General features: G+C 51.4%; 1 protein-coding gene and 1 non-coding gene across 2 annotated transcripts; one reads left to right on the forward strand and one right to left on the reverse strand.

The window, feature by feature from the left end:
- Positions 1-4,061: 4,061 nt before the first annotated feature.
- Positions 4,062-14,881, reverse strand: PSMB3 (proteasome 20S subunit beta 3). Its single transcript, XM_039227946.1, has 6 exons — positions 14,771-14,881; positions 14,281-14,465; positions 11,690-11,797; positions 6,582-6,759; positions 5,066-5,160; positions 4,062-4,171 (listed from the first exon to the last, which is right to left on the reverse strand). Exons 1-6 carry the CDS (start codon positions 14,771-14,773, stop codon positions 4,123-4,125), a joined length of 618 nt encoding a protein of 205 aa, XP_039083877.1. The 5' UTR covers positions 14,774-14,881; the 3' UTR covers positions 4,062-4,122.
- An 827-nt stretch (positions 14,882-15,708) lies between these two features.
- TRNAN-GUU lies at positions 15,709-15,782 on the forward strand. The gene has a single exon. It is a non-coding gene; the product is annotated as a tRNA-Asn (tRNA).
- Positions 15,783-17,841: the final 2,059 nt, after the last annotated feature.

Genomic DNA, 17,841 nt, shown 5'->3' on the forward strand with positions numbered 1-17,841 from the left:
ACCCACCCGCTGAGCTACCCAGGCCTCAGAACTGAGCCACCTGTCACTCCATGATGCCATCAGAGCAGCTGGTCTGGCAAGGAGACAAACAGCCCTGTGCCGGGAGAGGAGCATTCCTGCATCTCCTCACCCCCTCCAGGAACTGGGGAAACTTTTGTAGATAACCCCACAGATGCGAAGGAAGTTTGTAGAAACATTTTGAATGGATTGGTTTCCTGTGGCTCCCTCCAAACCTGGCCAAGCTCAGCTTCTGGAGCAGGAACCAGCACCGTCTCCGGCCCTCCCTGCAGCATTTAGGTGGGGGGTTGGGGGTGGGGTGGAGGCAGCATTCTCAGACTCCAGTGAGGCTGCTGGAACTGTTCTGGAAGAGGCGAATAGGTCAAACACACACCCTGGCCCCAGGAAGGGGCCACAGGTAGCTCTGAACATCAGCAGCAAAACCGTGAAGTGACTTGGGGGAGAACTTGGAACCGAGTGGCTCATGGAGAAAACAAACCTGACTTAGGACGGGATCACGTAGGAATAATGTTTGGACTTGATTTCCCCACCTCCTAATCAAGAATGGAAATTTGGATCTGTCCCTCGAGAGGCCCAGCGTCTTCAGAGCGTGGCAGGCAGTCCTCCTGCGGCCGCCACAGCCTCGGGCTCCCCACCCGCTTCCCGCGTTTGGTCTGCTGACCATGTTGCCATCATGTGTATGAAAAGTGTAACACAATCCATCAGTTAAAAATGAGCTACCAGGTATCTAACTTCTTTAACATTGAGTTTTTGTGGGGTTTTTTTTTTTTTTTTTTTGGTATATTGTTTACATTTTGAGAGTAGCATTCTGTTTCAAATGCATTTTTTTTTTCCCTGACAGTATTGTTGTTTGGGTCAAAACATTTGAGCTGTGGTTGGGTGGATTTGAGATTTTTTTTTTAAGGTCATTCTCTGTGCTATCTTCAAAACCTTGGGTTTGGCCCTCTGATTCCTTTGGCATTCAGATGTTTAAAAGCTATTTATCTTGGTTTATACCAGTTTACTTTCTCTTCTTTCTGTAATGATGCAGATGTATTTGGTTTGTGGTCTGAGTGTGGAGAAAGTGAACTGATCACCAAGCTTTTGTCTGCCCCCAGTCCTTTCCCTGAGCCCCACCGTTCCCTCTCTCCCTACAGAAGGCATCCAAGGGCAAGGGACTGCCCTTGGCCTTCCTCTTTGGAGCCCTGAAGAAAAGCTCAGCTGTCTCACAGCACCCTAGAATAATTTGGGGTCTCCTAAGTACAAGGTGTAAGAATAGGACATGACTGACTGGGTGAAGCCTGGATGGGAGTCAGGGCAGGATTCCTCTCCATCCCCTCACCTCCACCCCCGCCCACCTAGCCAGTCACAGCTTCACCCGTCCTGAGAGTCTGGGGCTGAGATACCCAGGCTGGTTCTCTGAAAACTCCACTTAGACCACTAGATGAAGGCCTCTGGCCCTTGTTCCTATTAATGAACCACTGAGTCTTTGTCCCCCCAGTGCAAGCTCCTTGCCTGTGCCCTGCAATTTGGGGGTACGGGGCAGGCTGGGAAGCCAGCAGTTCCGGGAGCAGACCGAAGCAGCGCTCCATCTCTCCTTATCTAGCTCAGGGGTTACTGGTCTGTGGCGGGTGCCACGAGTCGCCCTGTGGCTGTTCTCAGTGGCACCCTGTTAAGTTCCCACCACAGGCAGCTCTCCCTCCCCTCTCCCAACTCCTACGTGTTTCTCTTGCCTGTGCTCTAGGCCTCAAACAGGTCCCCTGGTAGCGCTCAGGGTTTGGGGGGCTAGACTCCTGCCCTAAGTGACTTTCCCTCTTCAGTCTGCCAGGGTCTGCCCTGGGGAGGTGGACCAAAGACCCAGGACTTTTCTCCTTAGCCAATCCCACCCCACCCCACCCCACCCACCATTGTTTTTTTACCAGTTCAAGTTGGGAGAGAAAAACACTTCAGCACTCCCTAGCGCCTGAGCTACTCGAGTGTCAGGGGCCAGAAGGGACAGTGTGTTTAAACGGCCCTTACAGCTCTGGCCTTACAGCTCTGGCTCCCTGCAAGTCTGGGCACCTCACTTCTTCCTGGGAGAAATGGGGGGAGAGGGTCCAGCCTGAGCACAGAAATCAAAGGGAAAACACATTCAAATGACTGCTCCCAAACCCACCAGCCGCCTGCAGGGGCCGTGACTGCCCGGCCTTCCTGAGATGTGCCACGTGCACAGAGTGCCTCCAGAGGGAAGAGGAGACCAGCTGTCCCCAGCGAGTTGTGCTGGGTCCTTCAGAGACTGGGGAGGGACCCTCCAGAGGAGCCCCTTCCCCTGGCTCCGAGCTATTTTGTGAGTTGTGAACCAACAAACAGCCTTTAGGGGGAGGCCGGTGCCACTCAGCACACTGGTTTGACATCGGGTCAAATCCTTGTGATCAAACAATGTGAATGAAGCTGAGATTCAGCTTTTAGGGGAGCAGGATCAACAACGACCCCTTCATACGTGTGTCACTTCTCGATCTTCACCGCCATCTCCATTTTTTAAATAGGAATTTCCAACCCCTTGTGCTTGTCTAATGTCTGCTCGGAACAGTTCGAGACCCTGTACTGTTAAAACTGCATGCATGTGAAGATGAATCTCCAACCCAAGGAACAAATAAAACTCAAAAAAGCTTTGTGTACACATCTGTCATGTGTGAGTCCTTTGGAAACGAGCTTTTATTTTCCTCGAATTAAAAGGTTTTGGTCCCAGTTGCACAGGCTGCTTGGGTGAAATCAGTGTATGACTTGAGTTTGGAGAAAGAGTATAGGCCGTGACTTTGGCCGCCTACTTTGCGATGTGGCTGACAAGCAGCGGTTTAGAGCACAGGCCCTGGCACTGGGCAGCCATCGTCACCTTACTGCGCCACTGGGAAGTGGACGAGCCACCTGCCTCGTGCCCTCTCCAACTGCACAAAACCAGCACTGGCTAAGAGCCACACACAACTACCACAGCCGTCCCCGCTCTCCATGACTTAGGGCTATGTGGCTGACTGAACAGGTCACCTCTGTGTACCTCACGTTCTCCACTTAGACTCTTAGCTTAAAATCTAGCGATTCTCCCAGGGTGGTCGTGGGCGAGCAGCGCCTGGGAATCAAATTCCAGGTTTCTCTGCAGATCTGAATCAGAAACAGCTTTTTAAATTGAATTTTATTTAAATCCAAACCTGAGGTGTAATAATGGTTTCAGGTGAATCAGAAACAGTTTTAACAGGCCCTCCAGGAAATCCTGAGGGAGGCTCTTTGAGAGTCCCCGCCCCAGCCGGAATAATCTGGGGAACTTTTTGGGAAGACAGACACCCAGGCCTTTAAAAGCCAGTTAAGCCAGAATCTCGAAGGATGATATCAGAGTATCTTTGTGGCTAATGTACAGCCAAGGTTCAGAAATACGGATCCACAAGCATCTTATCTGTGGTTACGTGGCCAAATTACCTGAAACTCTGAAAGATTAAAGACTTTTCCTATTAGGAGCGCCTGGGTGGCTCAGTCGGTTAAGTGTCTGACTCGATTTCAGCTCAGGTCATGATCTCGTGGTTTGTGTGTCAGAGCCCTTAGTCAGGCTCGTTGTTGCTGACAGTGCAGAGCCTTCTTGGGATTCCATCTCTCCCTCTCTCTCTGCCCCTCCCCTGCTCATGTGCTCGCTTTCTCTCTCTCTCAAGAATTAAAAAAAGAAAAAGTTTTCCTGGAGAAGTGAGTGGAAAGGATTCTAGGCTTTGGGGCCAAATGGAATGTGGGTTTACATCTTTGCCGTGACACTTATTAAAGTTGCCCTGAACAAGTTAACTGCCCACAGACAATGATTATGTCAACTGCCTTAAGTCGCCATGATGATTAGATTCTAGAATGGGTAAAGCACTTTGTGCCAGGCCTACCACACAGCAGACACTCAGCAAGTGATCCATACGTGTTCTCCCCACCATGCACCAGCAGAGCACGCTGCAAGTCAAGAAGACAAGCCAAGGGCTGAGCTACACCCTGAGGAGCTATCTGTAACTGCCCGGCTGGGAACAAAGAGCTCTGGTAAAGCCCCAAAGACAAAGAAGCAGAAGTGAAAGAAAAACTATTTTATTTAAAAAAAAAAGCGGGGGGGGGGCCTCTGAGAACGGAGGGTTAGTCCATGCGGGCCTTCAGTGTCCTGGTGGTAATTTTGTCCTTCTCGCTGCAGAGGGAGAAAAGTCACAAAACATCTACGCCATTCTAGACTGCAGAGCACAGCTGTTCTGCCAACTCTAGGGTTAACCGTCTGGCTCGTGTTCCATTAACCTTAGCCTGTCTGCTCGGCCTGGCATGAGCAGGGGGAGAAGGAAGGGAGCCCAGTGACGGCTCCTCACAGCCGGAACCACCAGGAATAAAAGGACACAGCGCCCCGAAGAAGGGCAGGAGCTCCCCCAGGCCAGAGCACGAGTCACTTAGGAAGAGGGTGCTGTTTCCTCCCAAGGAACATAAGAGGGTGCGAGGGTAAACTGTGTCAGCCCGTCTGGTTTTCATGACGACTGAGCAAGCCCTCCCGGAACGAAAGGGTCCAAATGCTTATTTGGGGATGTACCCGAGGAAAGCTCTTGGGGAGGACATCTACTTCATCCATTCGGGTTCCTGGTGACAGCTCCAGACAAGAGGAAAGGGGACGGCAGGGAGCCGCCTGAGGCTGGAAAACCGTCCCCAGAGCCCAGCACAGCAGCCACTTGTGGCTCAGAGTGTCCCCCCAGAGGCGGGAGTTGGGAGGAGGGAGTCACCTAGAGTCTTGATGAATCTGCGGTAGCGCTGCTGTGGCTCAACCCCACACCAGCCCCCGAGACCCTGGGGCCGCTTCCCACAGTGAGCAAGTAGGGAGGAAACTTGGTCGTGAAGCCTCACCCGACAGGCAAAGGGAACCCGAAGAGGCTCCCTCACTGCCACCCTTCGAGAAGCACAGATTTCTGCCATCCCAGGCCCGCCACAAGCACCTTTCCTCCCTCACAACCGGTTCTGGGGGGATGGGAAGATGGGGTAGCTGTGGGGGAGGGGAGAGGTGGGTGTATGCAAAGCTTCTAGACTTTTCCCAGCGCCTACTCACATGACGTGGACGATGACTCCCATGCCGGACACTGCATCCCGGTCCACGGCATTCAGCATGGCTTGGGAGATGGTTTCAAACAGGTGCTCTGGGTCCTGCAACAATGCAGAAGCCTCAGACCCTAACTTGCTTTAACCCTTTAACCCTCTTTTTTCTAGGCTCAAGATCCCCAACTCTGGCCACCCTCCTGCCTGGCGAGAGGGATGGCTCCCTGGATGTGGGAAGCCCCCTCAGCTGCTCAGATGGAGGCAGGTCATGTAAGGGCAAGTGGGGCCCTGAGCCGCCTCTAACCAGCAGTGTGACCTCGAACAAGTCACACGGTCCCTCGCTAAGTTCAATCCCCCTTCTGTACAAGGGGGAGAGTTCCTATTTTACTTCCGTGTGCTTTGTGAGTGGTCTACGGGCTTTCCTCCCAGGTGTCACACGGGAGCCTCACAACTCAGTCTGTCCAACCACGAACCCGCTTGCCATCCCCCAAAACTGTTCCTTCCCCTGCGTCCTCCATCTTGGTTGGCTCAGTGAGAAACTCAGGCGTCCTCGTTATCTCCACCTCCCATACTTCTGGGTCAAGTGACCAAAGCCACTGGACTCCAGCTGCACCGCCGCCCCTCCCCCTACTATCTCTGCTCAGGCCTCACTCGGCGCCTCCTGCAGGTGAGCACAATGGCCAAGGCATCTACCTGCCGGTTCCGGTTCCTAACCACCTTTGACATCGGTACTAGGGTAAAGTTCAAACTCTGGAAAAGCATTCAAGGCCTTTTGAAGTCACAGCCCACTCTTGCTCTCCACCATCATCTCACCCTACACAGCAGCCACAGCAAGCTGTCTCATCACTGAACACACTTGGCCCCTCTGGTACCTTCACACAGGCCGTTTCTTCTGCCAATCAGGCCTTTTGTTCCCCCTCCTCCTGGCAAACTGCGTTTTAACACACATGACTGACTGTCTTCATTAGACTAAAGGAAGCTCTTGAAGACAGGCCACCTGGTTTCCCAGGGCCCCGCAGAGCTAGCACAACAGCCAACCCTTCCCGTCAGGGACTGTTCCAGTCTCCACATGTTTTCCTCACACCCCTCCTAAGGCCAGACTAGGCTGTTATCCCCATTTTCCAGCTGAGGTAATGGAGGCATAAAGAGGTAAAGTGACACACCTAAGAACTAAGGGACAGGTGGGTCCAGGTTTCCAGCCCAGACAACCCGGCTCCCCTGTAAGCCTACACCGCGTTATGTGGTCTTCAACAAGCGGGTGCGAGAACCCCAGGCGCCCGAGGCAAGGAACTACTCATTGTTGCAGCAACTACCTGCCTGGGGTCTCCTGACAGTCGAGGTTCCCCCTGGAGCCAGCCTGCACCCAGGCCTGGCAGTTTCTGGACCCCCTCCCCCAACAAGGCCAAGCAGTGGTGGCGCTCTCCGACCCGCGTCGTTGTCTTCGTCACGTGCCAGGCAAACACACTCTCCCCTGATGGCCGAGGGGTGGAGGCCCCAGAGCCCGGCCCCGCTCCGCACCACCAGCTCACCATGTCGGGCTCCCAGAGGGACTCGCACATGCCATACATCTGTTCGGAGCACGTGCCGCTGACCACAAAGTCGTCAGTCACCATGGGGCAGCCGATGAGGTCTAGGGAGCAAATGAAGGGCTTAAAGGTCTTCGGGTCCAGCCCGGCGATGACTGGCTCCGTGTAGTAGGGGCCAAACCTGCGCGGGCCAGGAGCAGAGAGAAACCAGGACTCAAGAACGGTCGCCTTTTTGTTCAGACCTACCCAGATAAGGCCCCGGCCTAGATGTGGGGACACAGAGGGCCTATCTGGGAAGATCCACTGTCCCAATGGCCAGGTTTTGTTTTTTTTTTTTAACTCTGTAACACCCAACATGGGGCTTGAACTAAGAGTCACATGTTCTACCGACTGAGCCAGCCAGGTGCCCCCCGCAATCTGGCCAGCTTTGATTCACCCTTCCCCACCTCCTGGCATCTGACGTTTTTTTCCTCTGACACTTGCCTTCCCAGCCTCCTCCCCCCGGCCCCTGACCCTCTCTTCCACTTCCTAGTTCTAGGAATTCTGATTTCTTCTACTCTTCCCTAGCCTAGCCAAAGTCCTACTGCCATTCAATTCTCTATCCATCTGTCTGTCTATCCCTCCACTCCTTCTGGAAACAGATTTGAAGCAGTTTACAGGAAACACACTAAAAAGTAAAAATCATGAAAACAATACAAGACACTCAGACTGAAAACAAAGTTTTGTTCTGGGTCTCTTGGCAGACAAGGCAAAGAAGGATACTCAGTAAGCTGCGTTATCTTCGTTGTCTACCTACGACAAATAGGAGATAATCAGACACTTGTCCCAGACCCTGAACTTTGAGGAGAATTAATCTCAGGAATCTCTCTCTATAAAATACTCAAAAGCTGGGATACCTGGGTGGCTCAGTCGGTTAAGCATCCGACTTCGGCTCAGGTCATGTTCTCGCAGTTTGGGAGTTCCAGCCGTGCACTGGGCTCTGTGCTGACAGCTCAGAGCCTGGAGCCTGCTTCGGATTCTGTGTCTCCCTCTCTCTCTGCCCCTCCCCTGCTCATGCTCTGTCTCTCTCTCAAAAATAAACATTTTTAAAAAATTTAAAAAAAAAACCCTCAAAAGCTAATGGCCGTTATTTTCAATAAAAACAGTAAGTAAAGATGTCTATTATTTTTTTAAAAATTTTTAATGTTTTATTTATTTCTGAGAAAGGCAGCATGAGCAGGGGAAGGTCAGAGAGAGAGGGAGACAAAGAATCTGAAGCAGGCTCCAGGCTCTGAGCTAGCTGTCAGCACAGAGCCTAATGCGGGGCTCGAACCCACGAACTGTGAGATCATGACCTGAGCCGAAGTCAGACGCTTAACCGAATGAGCCACCCAGGCACCCCTTATCTTTATTATTTTTTAAAAATGTTTATATATTTGTTTTGAGAGAGACAACATGCGTGAGCAGAGGAGGGGCAGAGAGAGAGGCAAAGAGAGTGAATCCCAAGCAGGCTCCGCGCTGACAGTGCGAAGCCCAAGATGGGGCTAGATCTCACGAACTGAGATGATGACCTGAGTGCCAAAGTCAAGAGTCAGAGACACTTAACCGACTGAACCACCCAGTCACCCCATCTTGTCTTTACTTATCCATGTCTTATATTGGCTCTCAGTAATATCTACGAGCATAACCTTAAATTACAGCTCCATAAAAAATAATTCCAAAAAAAATCCTAGTTAGTTCTAAAGCGAAGGAAAGGGTTGAGACAGGGTGCTCTGTCTCTCCAATAGATCCCTGGGTATCAGCTTCTGTAAGAAATTTAAAATCTTGTACGTTCTTCTCAATGAAATGGAAATAGAATTAATCTAAGAATATTCTAGACTATCTGGGTAGCAACCTTATAACTAAATACAATGGTCGCCTGGTGGCTCAGTTGATTAAGTGTCTGGATTTCAGCTCAGGTCATGATCTCATGGTTCGTGGTTTCAAGCCCTACACTGGGCTCTCCGCTGTCAGCACAGAGGCCGCTTTGGATCCTCTGGGATCCATGAAAAGATTTTCCTTTTAAAAAGACTCTGGGGGCACCCGGGTGGTTCAGCTGGTCAAGTGTCTGACTTCGGCTCAGGTCATGGTCTCCCGGTTGGTGGATTCGGGTCCCACGTTGGGCTCTGTGCTACTGGTGCAAGCCTGCTTGGGATTCTCTCTCTCCTCTCTCTCTCCCAAAATAAATACATAAACTAAAAAAAAAAAAAAAAAAGGCTCTGTATACTGCTCAAGTTTGCAAATCACAGAACTAGCCTATCTCACTAGAAAATCACCAACTTCAAGAAGGCTTGTACTTTCGCTCCTGGTTAGCTAAGAACCTAGGATTTACCAGGTCAGCCTGAAAACCCTGTGTTTTTCTTCTCCTTTTTAAAAGATTTTTTAAAGTTATCTCTACACCTAACATGGGACTCAAATTCACAAGCACATGCTCTACCGACTGAGCCAGCTAGGTGCCCCTGTATTTTTATTTCCAATAAACATGATGGGGCACTGGTTCAGTGCGTAGAGCATGTGACTCTTTCTTTTTTTAATTCTATTTATTTAAGTAATCTCTGCACTCAGCATGGGACTTGGGCTCACAACCAAAGTAGGGGTTTGTATAAAGTTTACTTAAAAAAAGGGGGGGGGAAGGGGTCAGGGCACCTGGGTGGCTTGGTCAGTTAAACATCTGATTTCGGCTCAGGTCATGATCTCACAGTTTTGAGTCCAAGCCCCATATCAGGCTCTGTGCTGACCACTCAGAGCCTGGACATTGCTTTGGATTCTGTGTCTCCCTCTGTCTCTGCCCCTCCCCTACTCGTGCTCTGTCTCTGTCTCTCAAAAATAAATAAATGTAAAAAAAAATTTTTTTTTTAAAGTGTCAGACTCTTGATTTCAGCTCAGGTCAGAATCTCATGGGTTCATGAGTTTGAGTCCCATATCAGGCTCTGCGCGGACAGCACAGAGTTTACTTGTGATTTTCTCTCTCTCAAAATAATACATAAACATTTAAAAAAAACAAATACATGGGCCTTTATGCACATACTTAAATGTGAATTAATCTTTACAGGTGTGAAAGACATTTTCCCCCTCTACAATCAGTTTAAAAAATTCTTCAGAGGTGGTTCAGTCAGTTGAACATCCAATTCTTGATTCTGGCTCAGGTCATGACCCCAGTGCCATGGGATCAAGCCCTGCATTGGGCTCTGTGCTGAGCGTGGAGCCTGCTTAAGATTCTCCCTCCTGGGGTGCCTGGGTAGCTCAGTCGGTTAAGCATCCGACTTCGGCTCAGGTCATGATCTCACAGTTTGTGGGTTCAAGCCCCGCATCGGGCTCTGTGCTAACAGCTAGCTCAGAGCCTGGAGCCTGTTTCGGATTCTGTGTCTCCCTCTCTCTCTGACCCTCCCCTGCTCATGCTGTCTCTCTTTCTCTCTCAAAAATAAATAAAATGTTTAAAAAAAAAAAAAAAAAGATTCTCCCTCCCTCTTCCTCTCTGCCCCTTCTCCCTGCTCTCTCTCTTTAAAATAAAATTTAAAAACCACTTTTTTAACGCTTTTGAGAAATAGAGCATGAACGGGGGTGGGGCAGAAAGAGAGAGAGAGAGAGAGAGAGAGAGAGAGAGAGAGAGAGAGACTCTGAATCAGGCCCCAGGTTCTGAGCTGTCAACACAGAGCCCAACGCGGGGCTTGAACCCACAATCTGTGAGATCATGACCTGAGCCGAAGTTGAACACTCAACTGACTGAGCCACCCAAGAGCCACACTCTAAAATAAAATTTTAAAAAAATCCTTTAAGGGGCACCTAGCCGGCTCAACTGGAGTAGCATGCTACTCTTGATCTCGGGGTTGGGAGTTTGAGCCCCATGCTGGGTGTGGAGACTACTTAAATAAATAAAAACTTAAGACAAAGATCATTTAAACCTTTTTCAATTCGAGTTTTGATAAACATAGTTACCATCTGTGGCAGACAATTCACAGGTGAGGATATTAAGATACACCTAAGAAAAGGCAACATTTCTTACAGTTTTTAGCTTCGGTAACACTACAAAGGCAACAGCAGGGCTCCCACAGCAGCAAAGACTTAGTTTTCAGAGCTAAAGAGTACTTCCGTGACTTTTCCATAAAGTTCAAAATTGTTTCAAAATGAACAATTTAAAAAAGAAATAAAGGGAAGAAAAGAACTCCACTTGTCACTTTGCTACCCAGCTTTGCCCAGAGATGAGCGGAAGTCTGGGTGACACCTGGGTGGCTCAGTTGGTTAAGCATCTGACTTTGGCTCAGGTCACGATCTCAGGGTTTGTGGGTTCGAGCCCCGGGTCGGGCTCTGTGCTGACAGCTCAGAGCCTGGAGCCTGCTTTGGATTCTGGGTCTCCCTCTCTCTCTCTGCCTCTCCATTGCTCGCACCCTGTCTCTCCATCTCTCTCAAAAATAAACAAACAGTGGGGCGCCTGGGTGGCTCAGTCGGTTGAGCCTCCGACTTCGGCTCGGGTCATGATCTCACAGTTTGTGAGTTCGAGCCCCGCATCAGGCTCTGTGCTGACAGCTCGGAGCCTGGAGCCTGCTCGGATTTGTTGTCTCCTTCTCTCTCGCCCTCTCCCACCCAGTTGTGCTCTCTCTGTCTCTCAAAAATAAATAAATGTAAAAAAATAAACAAACAGTAAAAAAATTTAAAAAAAAAAAAAAAGAAAAGTCCCCGTGGGGCTCTCCTTCGCTTCCATCCCAGCCTCTGCACTGGATCCTAAAGCTAGGCCTCTGCTCTCCTCGTCACGAAGTCTTCAAAGAAAATGGACAAGAATTCTCGTACCCAGTCCCTAGGACTGACAGGCTTAGCTCTGCAGTGCGGGTGGCTCCTGGCTGGGGGGCTCCAGGCCATGCTTTGGGGGGAAAGTCTGTTGCCTGGAAGCCAAGTCGGCCCGCTCTGTGCATTCCCTGCCTTCTTCTGAAGTAGCCCCTTCTTTCCTATTGGGTGGCCAGGCTCACAGAAAACAGAGCCATAAAACAAGGTTCTCGCCCTGCACATGAGAAATGGGAGCGCGGGGAGGCATCTTCCTGGCATCCCTCCTTACGCCACCACCACGTGGCCACAAAGGCCCGGCCCACGCTTGCGCTCACCGTTTCTCATACAAGAGGTTGGCCACCATGCTCATGAGGGTGTAAGGCTTGATCTGCCGACCTTCCTTCAGCTCATACAGGTTCAGCCGGAACTTGAGGCGCTGGGCACTGCGACAGGGGGAGACGGGAAGGAGTAAGTCACTGCTGAAGGCGCCCTCGCGCGGGGAGCACACAACCGCCGCCCTTGCCAGCTCGCCTGTCTTCCTCCCCCAGGGACTTTCGTCCATGTTTCAGACGTGCCCAACTCTCGTCCCTTGTAAAGACTTTTTTGCCCACCATCCTTTTTTTGAGGTGAGAAAAGCGGCACTCAGAAGTGGATTTTCTCCTCTTTCTCGAGGAAGAGAGAAACAATTTGTACACCATAAAATGCACATCTTCCGTACACTCTGGGCGAGCGACCGCCTGCGGACACAGCGACGGAAGCCTAGGGAAGGCGCAGTGCACCGCGAGAGCAGGCCCCGAGCCTTCCTGCATCCTCCCACTTAATCTGCCCATCCATGAAATGGGGACAAATCACCCGATGGTGAGCCAATGTACGGAGGTATGACTTGGGAAACTACAGAATCTTCTGTGTGGGAATCAAGGAGCAGCTGCCCCACCAACGGCCAGGAAGGTACCTAAGAAAAAAAAGCCATGTCGCCTCCAGTGCCACAGTTCTGAGCCCAGGACAGGGCCCTGCAGGGAGGAGCAGCCCCGTGCCACACCTGCCAGGAGCAAAGCTGCTGAGTGAGTCAAAGGTTCCAGAACAAAGGGCCTTAGACACAGCTTGAGCTTCCTCTCACAGGTGGGGAAAGTGAGGCCTTGCAAAATTAGCAAGTACCGCCCTAAAGCATACAAACGCGGAGAAAGCCCCCAGGAGAAAAGGAAATGGTGTGAGGGGCGGAGAGGAAGGCTGCTGGAGGCCTTTCCAAGTCTGGAGTTCTTGACTTTTATGGAGCTTCAAACAGAAACAAAAGAAAAAATGTTCTGACCAACTTCCACCGCATCAGTGAACTAGTCTCTTGATCTAAGAACTAAGTCCAGGAACTGCTGTTCTTTGGGCCACCAGCTTCCTGCAGGACCGGCCACTTGTGGCATCTTCGCTCTTGAAACCCTAACCTGAGTCTTTTCCTCTGGCCTCTCTTCTTCCCCCGCCACTAAGTATACAATTCAGCTCTCGAACGGCAGCTCATTTGTCTCCTCTATATATTCCTTCTGTCCAAAATCTGTTTCCAGAGGTTTACAAGATCACCGATGCCTCTCTAGCTCCGAGACACAATTTCAAGTTCCCAGCTGCTCAAAAGGTGTCCCTACGTGGACCGGCTTGTCCCTTCAAAATTGGTGTCAAAATCAGTCATCACCTTCCCCTAAGACCAGTCCTCCCGATTTCAGTCAATGTGCTCAAAACAAAAGTCATCTTTAAAACCTTTCTGGGGGCGCCTGGGTGGCTCAGTTGGTTGAGTGTCCGACTTCGGCTCGGGTCATGATCTCATGGTTCGTGGGTTCGAGCCCCGCGTTGGGCTCTGTGCTGACAGCTAGCTCAGAGATTAGAGCCTGTCTTTGGATTCTGTGTCTCCCTCTCTCTCTATCCCTCCCCTGCTCATGCTCTGTCTCTGTCTCTCAAAAACAAACATTAAAAAAAAAAATAAAGCGATTGATTAAAACAATAAAAATAAATAAAACCTTTCTGGATTACCTACATGCTAGGTAGTAATCTAGATACTAGAGGCAGATAAAAAAGAGTCACAAAGCCCACCCTCAGTGAATGACTCTTCAGCCTCACAATATCCAACCCGCCACGAAGGCTGCAACAACTCTCAGAAATGCCCTCCTTTCCGTTCCCATCACCACCACCCCATGAGGTCAATAACCCTCACACCTTTTTTTTTTTTTTTTTTTAAGTTTATTTAGTCAGTTTGAGAGAGGAAGAGAGAAGGAATGAGAGAGAATCCTAAGCAGGCTCTGCACTACCAGCATGGAGCCTGAGTCAGGGCTTGAACCCACAAACCATGAGATCTTAACCTGAGCCAAAAGCAAAAGTCAGCAGCTCACCAGACTGAGCCACCCACACGCCCCAATAACCCTCATACCTGGACCAACAGGATAGCTACCGATTTCATCTCCCACACTCTCCTTCCTCTCAAATCACAGGCCTTCTGCCCACTACAAGAGGAATCTGTCAATTAATATGCACCAGCTGGTCGTGGGGTAGGTATCCTCCTGTATCCCTTTCCCAGTCAGACCTGCAGTTATTTAGGGGCTGAGCACAGGCCTGAGAGAGGCCTGCACTGAGATCCTGAGTGGCATTCATTAACTTGCATTTGGGGCTAGAAACTCTGAGACCTTCAGTTTCCGCATCTGCAAAATGAGACAGCAGCATGGTGATGTAGTTCAGCGGATTAAATGGGTCCCTGCGTGTAAGGCGCTCCGTGCAGAGTAAATGCGGGTGAAAGCTGGTTAGGATACCATTCTTTCTGGCCTACGGTGTCCGGCAAGGTCTCTGATTCACTGCTGCCGTTTGGTAGATGACTGACACCTGGGCCACTCAAGACACCAGGCAAGGGCTAGTCCAAGAAGAGGCCTGCGTGTGGGCGGGGACCCCCGACACTTACACAGTCTGGACATCGGTGGCCAGTCCGGCCAGGCCTATGTACAGCCGATCGCCCATGGGAAAGATCTTCTGGAAGTCCGTGGTCACCATCTGGGCCTGGATCCCGAAGCGCCTGTCGGCAGCGATGGCCACACAGTTCTTCCCCTTCATGGCCATGACGGCCCCTCCGTTATAGGACATAATAGACTACGGCAGACAGAGCGGAGGGACTCAGTGTGACAGACCAGAGTCCCCGGCGCAGCCCCTGATCCGGAGGCTCCTATGGGCTCCGTCCTCCCCGCTGGAGGCGCCCGGACACCCCGAAGTCCAGCTCTGACATTAGCGCTGGGCAGCTGCGGGGAGCAGCCTTCAACCCCTTGGTCCTCACCGAGGTCCGCTTCCCTTCAAGCTTCAAACGACCACCAGGTCCTCTCCGCCTCCCAAACCTCCCATGCCCCCTCCCCGTTCCTCAATCCCAACCCCGTGTCCCTTCTCCTCGCTCCCCATCTCACCATGTCTGCGGTGTACTGGGACCCCCAATCGCCACAATTCCAGGCAACCGACTAGGGTCCTCCCTGCACAACCACTCGTGCTGCCTTCTCTCTATGCGCCCAAAGGCCGACCCTTCCGGGATATTTTGGCTTCCTACTGGCTGCGCCTGTCTGTCAGTCATCAGAACCGGAGTTTGGTTGAGAAGCCAAAACCGAGACTGGGAAGGCGGAAAGTGAAAAGTCACTGTGAGTGCGGAAGCGACTGGCGCCGCGGTGCAAGCTGGGATCGCGGCGGACCGGGACTCCCAACTCGGACGACTTGTGTGCACGTGGACTGTGAAGCCCGAAATAGGGGCTGCGGGCCCCGCTGAAGGGCCACGGCGTTGTGAACGCGCCGTGTGGCTCGGGTGTATTACTGACGCTAGTTTGTTTCATTTACTCATTCCAGAAATCCTTACAATTCTTATGTGCCAGGTACTACTCTAGGCTCTGCACACTCAACAAACAGCCTAACACGGTGCGCGGAATTTAGGAGGCGCCCATTCAGTACATATTTAATGTTTCGAGGGGGAGGAGCAAGTGGAGAGCGCCGCGGATGTACCGCGGCTGCAGGGGTTCAGTTGCAAAGGGGAGGTTTGGAGACCAAAGGTGGTTATGCTTTTTGAGGCCCCCTCCCCACTTATCCCCAAGACTCAGGTTACCCTAACAAAGGACGTTTCGGGCTTTTCTATCTTATCTTCCCCTAAGAGCGATCGAGAGGAAGCCCGGGGCCACCCCTCCCAGAACCAATGGAGGAGGGACGTAAAGGTCCCCCCTCCTCCCTTTCCTCCATCAGGACCCTTCCTCTCTCCCCCGGGCCTGACTGCTTTCTCCCGATTGCAGGGTTTCCGTCGGATTCTTGCGCCGTCATAGGCTCGCTCCCATTGACTCGGCTCACTGCCACGCTGGCAGTTGTCGCGGTCTCTGTGGCGCAATCGGTTAGCGCGTTCGGCTGTTAACCGAAAGGTTGGTGGTTCGAGCCCACCCAGGGACGCTCTCTTTTCCCCCCCTCCACTAAAAGAAAAACCTAAGCCCTCTCCCCCCCAACGTCAAAGGTGCCAAATTTCGTTTTGAAACGGCAGAGATACTTTTATCTGTAGCAAATCAGAGGGTCATTGTGATGGAAAATTCGTTGATGTTCAATGATGGGATTATTTCTCCAGCACTTTCCTCCACCGCCTACCTCCCACCCCGCCCCCAGGCTGGATTGCAGGAAAGGCAGACAGAGGTTTTTGTCTCACTGTGCAATACGTTTCAGGTTGCATTCTTCGTAGGATTAAGAATGAATTTACAGTGCAGGTTGGACAGTTTTTCTATTGTCTGCCTCAATCGATGTTACAGTCTCGAAATACTATGTTTGGAAGGGAAGAAAGTGGCGCGAGAGACAAAGGGAGGGAGAAACTGTGGAATGAAGTGAAAGGTGAGAGACAACATAGCTGTGATACACAGAGACAGAAAAGGGAGATGACAGAGAAATAGGTGCGGTGAGTGGACCGGAAGGAAAATGGAGGGAAAAGAGAAGCAGTTAATATAAGAAGCATCCAAAAAGGAAAACAACGACAACAAAACTATTTTTTTTTCTTTTAGAAATGCACACAGAGCCGTGGGGCAGAGGATGGAGAAAGAGAAGCAGAAACTGACAAAGAGAAGGAGTGAAGGGCACAGAGGTAAAGACAGTCATAAAATCACTAGGGGAGCCACCCTCTCCTACCATTGTCACCATCTTCAAAGGGATCATATCTTCACAGTAACTGCTAGCATGTGCCAGAAATAATTATTTAGATTTCCCGGGGTCCCTGCCCTCTGGAAGCTTCCAGTCTGTCTGTGATAGACACGGTGATTCTTCTGGTGAGAAGTCATCAGCTAGAGGACCCCTGTGAGGCAGTACAGTGAGCACAGAATGCAGGGGGCACACTGGCACCTGATGGCAGCCAGAGGCACATCCCGGGATAGGAGCAAAGCAAAGGACTCAGGCAGTTCCCTTGGATATCTGGCTTCTCCCCAATATTGGGCTTAAAGGACAGCTCTTCAGAAAGCCTTCCCCGGTAGTCACCCACCTTACCAGGTGCTCACGGGGCTGGTGGGGGCAAGCTGGAGGGATACCCAGTGTCATGGAAGCTAACAGGACAGGCTGTGTAACCCCATGGGGGCGTGAGCTCTTTCCAGGCTAAAGCCCGGCTCATCAGCTTTAGGTCTCCAGTGCCTAGTACGGTATTTGACATCGGTATATGACAGATGCTTCTTTGCCAAGAAACCAGAGAACTTCAGATGTGAGAAAGATTGGGTCTCAGAAGGTTCTCCTGGTCAGTCAGAAAGGCCAGGGATGTGAGGACGCGTGGCCCAGGACGGAAATGACTGAAATGAAGTTTTAGTGGGTAGGGGGGTGTTCCTCCCTCTGTCTTGTGGTTTGCTAGTGACTGGCGCTTATTAACTCTCTGAGGAACAAGTGGATGGACCCCTGTGAGTATGGCGGGTCCCCTCGCTGCAACACTCCAGGATTGAAGTGTGGACTTACCAACCCTCCTCCTACTGGCTGATACCTCTTCCCTCACCCCATACACACACTTCGAGGGCAGCCCTAGGTGCCGATCTGGATCCTGTGTAGGATGGAGACCTTCGGGAAGCCCCTACAGGTTTCTCTTGCCCCAAGGTCTTTTAGCAGGAAAGGAGTGACACACCCTGCTGCGCTCCCCTCCCTGCAAGGCAATTGGGGGACAGCAAACGATGCGCGAATCTTCCCCGGCAGAAATCGGGATGCTATGGTCACACTTGCCCTAGGGACAGTGGGTGTGTCCATGCCAAAAGCCCCCTTTCCAAGAAGGGCGGCATACTCTTGGTATTCCCGCGTTAAGAACAGGGAAGTAGATGACCGGGCTCTCCACCCCCCACCCGCTGCATCTTCTCCCGCGGGTTCTCAGAGCACCCCGACTAAGAGGAAATCTCTCCCGCCCATCCTGTTCCTCTCCGCCCCCATTCGGCTGGTGTGGACTGAGTGAAGCTGCTGAGGTCACTTGGCGGCCAACGTCCGCAGGTCTCCTTGTCGCCCGCCAAAG

This window comes from Hyaena hyaena, unplaced genomic scaffold, assembly GCF_003009895.1.
Source record: "Hyaena hyaena isolate Hyena2069 unplaced genomic scaffold, ASM300989v1 scaffold_29, whole genome shotgun sequence".
NCBI lineage: Eukaryota > Metazoa > Chordata > Mammalia > Carnivora > Hyaenidae > Hyaena > Hyaena hyaena.